Here is a 9,524-nt window from a genome sequence, read left to right as displayed (position 1 = left end):
TGACGTGCGCGCCCTGTGCGTTCACATGAGCGCGCCCCACATTCCAATCCAGAACGAGCCAAGATGGCGGCGTGCGTTGGGCTGCGCTGCGTACTACAAAGTTTCCCTTCAGTATTGCCCTTGGTCTCCAGAACTATAGCAACGCCTTCATCCAGGCTGTTGCCCAAGACCCATCTTCATCCCCGAACACTGAGCACAGCCTCTCGCCTGGCTGCAGGTGAGTGGTTGTACCATTTGGCTTATCAAACGAGCTAGCTTTTAAAAAAAAATAAAAAATACCTGTGCACTGTTGCCCACTGTATTTTGTTTTCTTCCTCTCAAAAGTTAAAAGAAGCTAACTGAATTATTTAACAAATTGTGGGCATGCTCGAAAGTTAACTATGAAGCTGTCATATAGCTTGATGTTAGCCTCAAGGACACCTGTAGTGAAACAGTCTGTTAATGACTATAATAAAGCATTTCTGCATGTATTTATTCTATATGTCATTTCGTATATGTTTTACTTTAAATTCCACCGATTTATTAGGTAACTGTGTCACTGTCATTACTGTATAATTCGACTGAACAAGTGTGATTTGCTTACTAGTTTTATAGATCAGATCTGCCGGATCCTCTTGTTTGCTTAAAAGAGAAAGAGAATTGTAAAGATGTGTGCATCTTAGCAAAAAATTGGCATGAATTGTCTAACAGTTGAAGTACTGTAGTTTACCATATCACTTGCACCTAAATGTGTGCGACTATATGGGCTATCTATATTCAGCTGTTTATTTGCCCCTTGATTAAGATCTTGGTTTTCATTCGATGTGGTTTTCATTGGTTTTTTGCAGCATGTTCCCTAAATACTTTCAGTGTATGTATATATATATATATATATATATATATATATATATATATATATATATATATATATATATATATAATATCTTGCCTCCATCAGCCCAGCTTACTATCTGGTTCAGTCCTGTATTTTGCGTGGTTTGTGGCTTGATAGAGAATTGATGCATTTAAGTTACGCCTTGGGATATTAGGCATTGCCTGTATTGTGCTTAAAGAATCATATGGGAGTTTAGTGATATTACAAGAATTTGCTTAGACATTTTGATTAGCATGTTAACAGTTGTCAGTTAACACTGACAACTACAAAGCACAATCTTGAATTACATGATTTAGCCCAGGGGTGTCAAACTCCAGCCCTGGGGGGGGGTTACCCTCGTTTAACACACCTGATTCAACTCCGTGTGCTAATTACAATCATTTGTGGTAGAATAGGAAAGAACTAAGCTACACAGGGCTCCGGCCCCCCAGGACTGGAGTTTGACACCCCTGATTTAGCTTATGACCATATTGGGAATGACCTAGTAGGTTTTTGGAATAGTCACATTCATAGTAACACTGCCATAGTTTGTCAGAAAATTGTTCATTTAGAATGTGAATAACACTTGTCTGTAATGGAAAGGAAACACTTAAGTATACTGTGTTGTGCTATGAATAATTGTCCTCTTAAAAAAGTTATTGATAAGCAGGTTTCAGAGGAAGAGTGACACCTTCAGGAACAATAGTCTTAGTTTTTCTGCTTTAGTCCTCGTGTAACATCTCCGCTGCAGTCAGGAGTATTTTTTCCATGACTGCTTTTTTAAACGTGTCGTTTGAGTTATTTCCTGATTTGTTTATGCCTGTTGCTTTGAAAAACACTCTAATTGCTCAAAGAAAAGGAGGTTTAGCCACATCTGTAGTGAACTCACCATTTCATATAGGCCTCCTGTTTGCATTTTCTTCTGCAGACCTGAAGTTCACAGACAAACATGAGTGGGTACGAGTAGAGGATAGAATTGGGATAGTTGGCATCAGCAATTTTGCTCAGGTAGGTATTGTGTTTCTTTAATTGCTGATGGTGTTTATGGTACAATTAGATTGACCCAAATCTGTTCTCAGACTCAAGGATGTGAGAACAACATTTGAAAATGAATGACAAGTTTGTTCTACATAACGACCACCTGGGTGACGTCTGATGGGTTGTACATTTTTGCATCGGCAGTTCTACTCTCAAGATTGACTCAGCCCGCTGTTTATAATTGGTCAAGCACATTCATCATTGATTAGCCAAAATAGTGGTTTCACTTTCAAATATGCAGTGTGCAGTTGACCTCCTTTAATGTAAGGCACTTGATGTTCCTTGTGAGAAAACCAGTCAAACCACAAGCCTCTCTCTGCTTCAGAGTACATAGAAGACAGCCAGGGCCGTCTGTGATCAGGCTAACGATCAGAGCTGGGAGGAGCTGAGAAGAATCAGAAAGTCTTTTTATGTACAGCTCCGATATTACCCAGTCTGGTTTACATAGACTGTAACATAATCACAGGGACATGCATGACTCTACACATGTACTTTGGTGTATGTGTTCATGTTTGTGCATGTCCATATATACCCTGCTTGCTCTTCACATTGCACACCTTGTTTGTTCAACTCTTTAGCACCTGGGCCTTCTTCCCATCTCGTAGGCCATCCTGTCACTGGGATTTTTGGCGCTTTTTCACTGCCACCTAGAATCATGCTGTGCCCGAGCAGTACTGTGAAGAGACGGTTTTCCATTGTAAATTATGTGAGTCGTACCCGAGCCGCGCCACGGCCCTGCGCACCAGCAGCGTCGAAAGCGTGACCGAGCCGAGCTGGTTGGTCGAAATACAGGGTGACACTGGTGATCTGTGTCAATATGCATGGATTATCTGAAGAAAAATGGGCATATTCTATATGTCATTCATTATTAGTAGTATTTTAAATTCCGATTTATTGCTGCATTCCCGATAACTCGGAACATGAAAATTTCCAACCTTCTGTTTAAAGAAGTATTATAGAACGAACAGAATTTACTCAAGCGGAAGCTAATTCTGCTAGAGTTTGATACTAACATGACATGGAACCTTTCAAAAACATGCTAGCGGAAATTAGCAGATAAGTAAATCATGATGTACTCTGTGTGAACAGTAAATAAGCATCTTTTTGGTTTTATGTCACTGTTGCTCTCCAAACCCAGCAATGCCTGTAGCCCGCCGACCCAAAGAGGGCTGGAACCATGCTGTACCTAGTCTCTTTGCGGTACGGGTCAGGTTCCTGTATGTCAGTGGAAAAGTGCCAATTGGATTCACCTCCCTGGTCAGGTTGTCTCCAGACGCATAGAATCCCTGTCTCCCCACTGCCTCTACTGAGTGAGCTGATTAAATGTCTATTTAAAGCTCACTGGGCCACACTATACACTCACAACAGATCTGCTCACCATTCACGATGGTAACACCTAGTTCAAAGCTCTCTAGTCTTATTTGCCGCCTTAGAAAAGGTGCAGCGTAGAGCCACAAGAATGATTCCTGGTCTTAGAGGAATGTCATACGAGGAAAGGTTATTTGAGCTAAATCTGTTCAGCCTCAAGCAAAGGAGACTGAGGGGGTACATGATCCAGGTCTATAAGATTCTAACAGGTTTGGATGCTGTTCAACCAAATAGTTACTTCAGCATTAGTTCAAATACAAGAACTTGTGGCCATAGGTGGAAATTAGCGGGAGAACATTTCAAACTGGATTTAAGGAAGCATATCTTTACACAGCGTGTAGTCAGAGTATGGAATAGTCTTCCTGATAACGTAGTGCAAGCTGAATCCTTGGGTTCCTTTAAATCAGAGCTAGATAAGATTTTAACAACTCTGAGCTATTAGTTAAGTTCTCCCCAAGCGAGCTCGATGGGCCAAATGGCCTCCTCTCGTTTGTATAGTTCTTATGTTCTTATAGTGAGAGCTACTTCTGCCAAGCAAAATATTGCCAACAGAACTACTTCCAAGAGTGAAAGAGTAGAAAAGTTTGCAGAAAAGCCCTGTTCACACCTGGTATTAACACAATGTAATCACAAGGTCGCCGGTTCAAGCCCAGCCTCAGCACATCTGCAGGTCCTTGAGCAAGACCCTCAATCCCCAGCTCCCTGGGCGCCGCTACGGGTGGCTGCCCTTCGCGGACAGCTTGCTCTACAAAGAGCAAGTTGAGGGAGGCATAAAAACAATTTCCCCACGGGGATCAATAAAGTATCAATTAATTAATTAATTAATTTAATTAAGTGACAGCGCTAAATACTATGCATAATCTCAAAATTGTGTTTCATAATAAAGCTGCGATTTTCCGTTGTTATAAAATATAATTTCACATAATGCAAACGTGATTTCTTAATTCAAACTATATTTCACAATCAAGTCCAACTTTTCACATTGTAGTCATGAATTTTTATACCACGTCAACACAATACAAATGTACGTGTTAAAAAGGTCTTGCAGTACTTAGGTTAATACTTTTCTATTCAAGGGCAAAGGGTTCAGTCTGTAGTGCATCATGTTGGTTGCCAAATGATAATATATCGAAAATTTCAACGAAGAGGTTCATTGTTTTGCCTGATATCCTCCTGAGACCCAAGGAAAAAAAATGTCCTTCAATTTTAAGTTATTTGTCTTTGGAGGAAATGACATCTTACAATTTAGATTTCTTCAAATGTATTTTTATTTTTAATTTCACAGCATGTCCTCTTTAGTGTACAACAGGAATAAATACTTTCCTTACATCAGTGAAAAGATAAATGCAAAAAGAAAATGTCCACTACAATGAACGTAAATGAATGGGTGGGGTCTCAGGAGGTTACGCTGAGTTACGTCTGACTCGGAACAAGTTAAGTAAAAGAAGCAAAATAGTCCGGGTCAGAGTGGGACTGAATTTTTGGCCCGGAGTTCAAGCCCCCGGACAGCCCAATATAAAACTATATAAACGATTACATTATTATATGTTTCTATTAACGCATCCATTATCTGGCCTGTTGAATGCGCATCCTTACTTACACGCTTTAATTTTGCATTTCATGTAATTCTTACCGTCACCAATATTAATGAAGCATGGAGCAGCTTTGACCTAAATAAGGAAGCTTGATCAAAGTGTGCATTAAATCTGTGATCTATGCAAACTTCAAAACATCTTTAATAAATCACTTCGTACACAATTTTTTTTGGCCGAGTAGGCGGTCCTTCTATGCGGCCCGAGACACGTTCGCGTTCACGCTGCTATCAGAATGTGGCCGAATGCATCCCAGACCATCTCCGTATGTGGTTTGAGCGCTCGGGTCTCGATGCGTTTTCAATCCGAGTTCACACCCGTATTTAGCGCTGTCCGCTTGCGATCGGATCATCTAGGACGCATGTTACTACCAGGTGTGAACAGGACCAAAGAGATGTCTTTCTGCACACCACAGTTGTGCTGAGCTGTTATTTCTGCACCTGTGAGGCTTTAACGAGTCTGGCCATTCTCTTCTGACTTGTCCCTTTTAAGAAAATGTTTTCACTTACAGAACTGCCACTAATTCAATGTTTTTTTGCATCCTTTTCCATAAGACATTTTTTGCTGGACTATATAATCAGTGTAATTTTGAGTAGAGGTGTAGGCCTGTTCCATTTTAATACTAATTATTGTACTGCATTCCAGGAGGCACTAGGAGATGTAGTGTACTGTGGGCTTCCAGAACCTGGGACAAAACTTAATCAAATGGGTGAGTTGTTCATTTAGAACATTTCCATGCACCTTGCGCTGTTTCACCAATTGCATTCCCTTTTTGTGTGTCCCGTATTTCAGATGAGTTTGGGGCCCTAGAAAGCGTAAAGGCTGCAAGTGAATTGTACTCTCCCCTTACGGGGGAAGTGACTGAAATCAACCAGGACCTGGCAGACAAACCGGGCCTTGTCAACAAATCCTGCTATAAGGACGGTGAGCTAATTCTTAAGCATCTTTCACAGGGTGTTAAAGATGGAAGAATTTAAAGGTTAAGCGACACCCAAAATTCTCAGAGAAAAACAAATGAGAAAATGAATAATCTTCATTAGGGCTGAATGATTTGGGGAAATTATCTAATCTCAATTTTTCTAACAGATATTGGGATTGCAATTTGATTTGCGATATTTTTTTTTAAGTCAAGCATCAGTTCAACACTATGTGAATTAGGTTTAAAACATATGACCCAGAATTACCACATGAGATAATATTTTGATTTTAACTGGTCTATATTCTAATGCAAGGATGAAACTTAAAGGTATGAATTGCTTAAAACATGTATTTATTACTTTTTTAAACACTTGTGTACATACCTCTTTGGGTTTAGTGACCTGGCATATACATATTCAATCAAGCCACAAGGAACTGCAAACTTTTATTGAATACCTCATTCCTGAACACTAAGAAGAGTTTCTAAACAAGCTGAACCTTTTACAGTGTCATATAATAGTGATGGTCATATTATTTGGTGTGGGCACTGTCATTTATTTGCCAAAAAAGTGCCGGGTCACTAGCGACCCGAACATGGTAAAGTGACTGTATTTTTACATGCACATTTTTTGCAAACAGCGTTTCCTGAAAGTCCCATGTACATAAGGGTTAAATTAGTAATTTAAATTAGTTAACTGATTTATGTTGAATTGTTCTAATTTATCACAAAATTACTGTGTTAAGCCAAATAAATTAATAATAATATAAATAAAACAATTTCAGTAAGAAAAAAAACAATATGGATCCTGTACCTAACACTGCTTGGACCCCTGATAATGGGACATTTCTGTAAACCATCGCTGACCATGAAGTAGGCAGGTAATTCAGTGGTAGCTCAGCAGCAGAGTCGACATTTCACACGTTAGCTATTTGTGGGCGTATATGCAGTCACCTTGGGTCACGTCTGTTTGGTGGGCGTGACAGGCACGCGAGGAGCATGGTGAGAATCAGTGTCACACGAGGAGGACGGCACAAATTTGTTAAACTACTTTGAGTTTTAAACCCTGGACGAGCCATATATTACACATTACAAATTGCAGCCTTTGTGATTTGCCTGTTGTGTTTTTCCAAATCGCGATCTCAGTTTGAAATTGATATTGTTCAGCCCTAATGTTCATTAATGGACACCTGTGCCAACATGACCCTATTTTGTGAAATATCACCAGCATGGATTTTTGTGTTCTGATTTTTTTTTGTAGGCTGGCTGATCAAGATGACTATTGACAAGCCATCGGAGTTAGATGCCCTAATGGATGAGGCAGCCTATGAGAGATATATAAAATCAATTGAAAACTAGGAGCACCGCTGGAGTCTGCTGCATTTCTAACAATAACGATGCCTGAAAGTCTTGCACTAATCCTTACCCTATTTTAACCTCTTATCACGTCAGCGATGGGAACCTCCTTTGTAGAAAGCTCCAGCAAAATGAATTCTGGGGTTTTTGTAGCTGGGTTGCCACGTATGCCATTTATTTTTATTTTTTTTTTAATTTTTGTGGATTAGTTTCAGAGAACAGAAATTGTAAAGCCTTAGAGGTTTAACAAGTGTCAAAAATAGTTCGTAGGAAGTTATGTGGGATGGAAACTGGAAGCCCCCAAATTTTCCTTGGGTCTTTCCCAAAGAGAAGAAGACTGAGACATTTCCAATCTGTTCAGAGGTTCTGCTGGAGCTGGAGAAAGCCGTATTCTGGCATGTTAGACTGTAATGGCTGGGATAATAAAATTCCAGAAGTCATAACTGTCTTTATTTCAAAGTGCATCATGTTGTGTTTGTTTGGACAGGATCAACTGGGGAAAGCAGCCTACAACTAGCCTTATCATGGAAGGTAGCTAGGATGGCGTGGTTTCAAGTACTGTCTTCCTCAGAACTATTTTCATACCCTTGCAAACCTGACGGGTGAGAATGTCTACAGTTCTGGTTAACAGTAACCTTGACACATGCAGACACAATTGTACACTGTGGGCACCCTAGCGATGCCATTTGTGCTGCCCACTGAGTCACTGTGCCTCTTATAGTCTCCATATGGTCTCAGGTTTTTGTTTGTTAAAGAAAGTAAAGGTTAAAAAAAATACTGTGACACAGCATCTCACTGAATTTGAAAAAGGCACCACCTGACACATATACCTGTAGGGTTTTTCTTCCTTCGGGTTTCTCTTCGGCAGGCAAGATCACAGAAACTGTCAGCTTCTAGGTTTGTGCAGTCAGACCTTAGAAGATAAATCTATTTATAGTAATATGTAGCATTCGTTACATACGTGCATGTTGGATGTTTGACGTAATTTTAATTGATTTAGTTTGTGTCTTGCACTGTATGTAGTATAAGGAAATACTTAACCATCACTATACTAGGTGCTGTACTACAGTTATAGTAAGAACTTAACACCAATTACGACTTTGCCTGACTTGAAATTGTGTAAAGGATTCTTTTTACGATGGGCTCTGGCGAATTCAGTTGTTATGGTGTTTGTGATGTTTAGTTAAAACGCATTCAAATCGTTTAGTGATTTATAAAATTCCATACACCTGGAGAACAACAGAAACTAGATTTTTGGTTGATGTCCATCTACTTCTTTGTACATTACCTCCGTTGTTATACATTAAGCCGAAAAAAAACATTCTGCAAAACCTATACTGGAACGTGCCGTGCCTTTCTTTCGTCCGCGAGTGCGGGTGGATTTTGCTAACTGTATAGTCCCTTGCTCACGATAAAAACGGTTTATTGATATTTACTGCCACCTTGTGGTCGGAAATGCTCATTGTTTTGGGAAGACATACATTTTCTTAGTGAAAAGTTAACTTGTGTTGGTAATATGTGAACGCGAGCAGTGAATATTGGAGGTACAGAAACTAAAAATCCCGACGACGTCTAACCTCTAAAATGTAAGTACTTCGTATAATAAAGGAAAAATATTTACAACGATTCTTCAATTTCAACTTTCAAAAATTATTTATTAAGCAATAAATAATTTTAGTGCCTTTGTCACACTCAAGTATGTTTTTAACACAGGCCGATATAATACAATACAAAAGCAGTGCACACACAACAGCAATGAAACTAGACATATAGGTCTACGTATTACATACGCCATTGCAAACATCTGTACGAGACTTCAATTAAATTACAATTGGTTATGCACATGTGTTGCAGACTTTGCAGACCATGCACCTCCTATGGAAGGTGTCCATTTAATCTCAGCACTCATTGTCGTGGTAATGCAAATGAATCATCGCAGCTGTATAAAATAAATATATAAAACGGTTTTTAATATTGGGTGTGTGCCCTAGCAATACAGTTTAGCAAAGGATTACAACAATAACACCATCAAAGCGATTATCCTGACACGGAAAAGTGCCGCCTATATGGTCGCTAATTATAAAATGCACTTCCTGACGGTACTAATCAATGGCGCGCCACACTCCTCCACACTACGCAGTATAGTCCGTTTTTAAAGATTCGTGTAATTATTTCACCCATCAGCGGAGCACTGGATTTGTCAGGCTTCATGGAAGGTCATATATCTTTTGTGACTGCTGCTATAAGGATTAGCCGTTAAGGGCTTGTATATACATTTTCTTTTTAAAAAGAGCAATCTTTATTACTAAATCGTAAATACATTGCATGAGGTGGGATGAAACAGGGGCCACCATCACAAAGCAGGATTTCTTATTTAGCCGGATAAGTACCTGGTAAGGTA

General features: G+C 39.6%; 1 protein-coding gene across 1 annotated transcript; it reads left to right on the top strand.

Annotated features, from left to right (window-relative positions):
* Positions 1–20: 20 nt before the first annotated feature.
* gcshb (glycine cleavage system protein H (aminomethyl carrier), b) lies at positions 21–7,566 on the top strand. The gene is made up of 5 exons (XM_023790881.2): positions 21–217; positions 1,782–1,861; positions 5,497–5,560; positions 5,644–5,775; positions 7,029–7,566. The coding sequence occupies exons 1-5, from the start codon at positions 64–66 to the stop codon at positions 7,124–7,126; spliced, it is 528 nt and encodes a 175-aa protein (XP_023646649.1). The 5' UTR covers positions 21–63; the 3' UTR covers positions 7,127–7,566.
* The last annotated feature ends 1,958 nt before the right edge of the window (positions 7,567–9,524 follow it).

The sequence above is a fragment of the Paramormyrops kingsleyae genome, chromosome 11 (assembly GCF_048594095.1).
Source record: "Paramormyrops kingsleyae isolate MSU_618 chromosome 11, PKINGS_0.4, whole genome shotgun sequence".
In the NCBI taxonomy this organism is placed as follows: Eukaryota; Metazoa; Chordata; class Actinopteri; order Osteoglossiformes; family Mormyridae; genus Paramormyrops; species Paramormyrops kingsleyae.
This window is presented reverse-complemented; position numbering and strand designations above follow the sequence as displayed.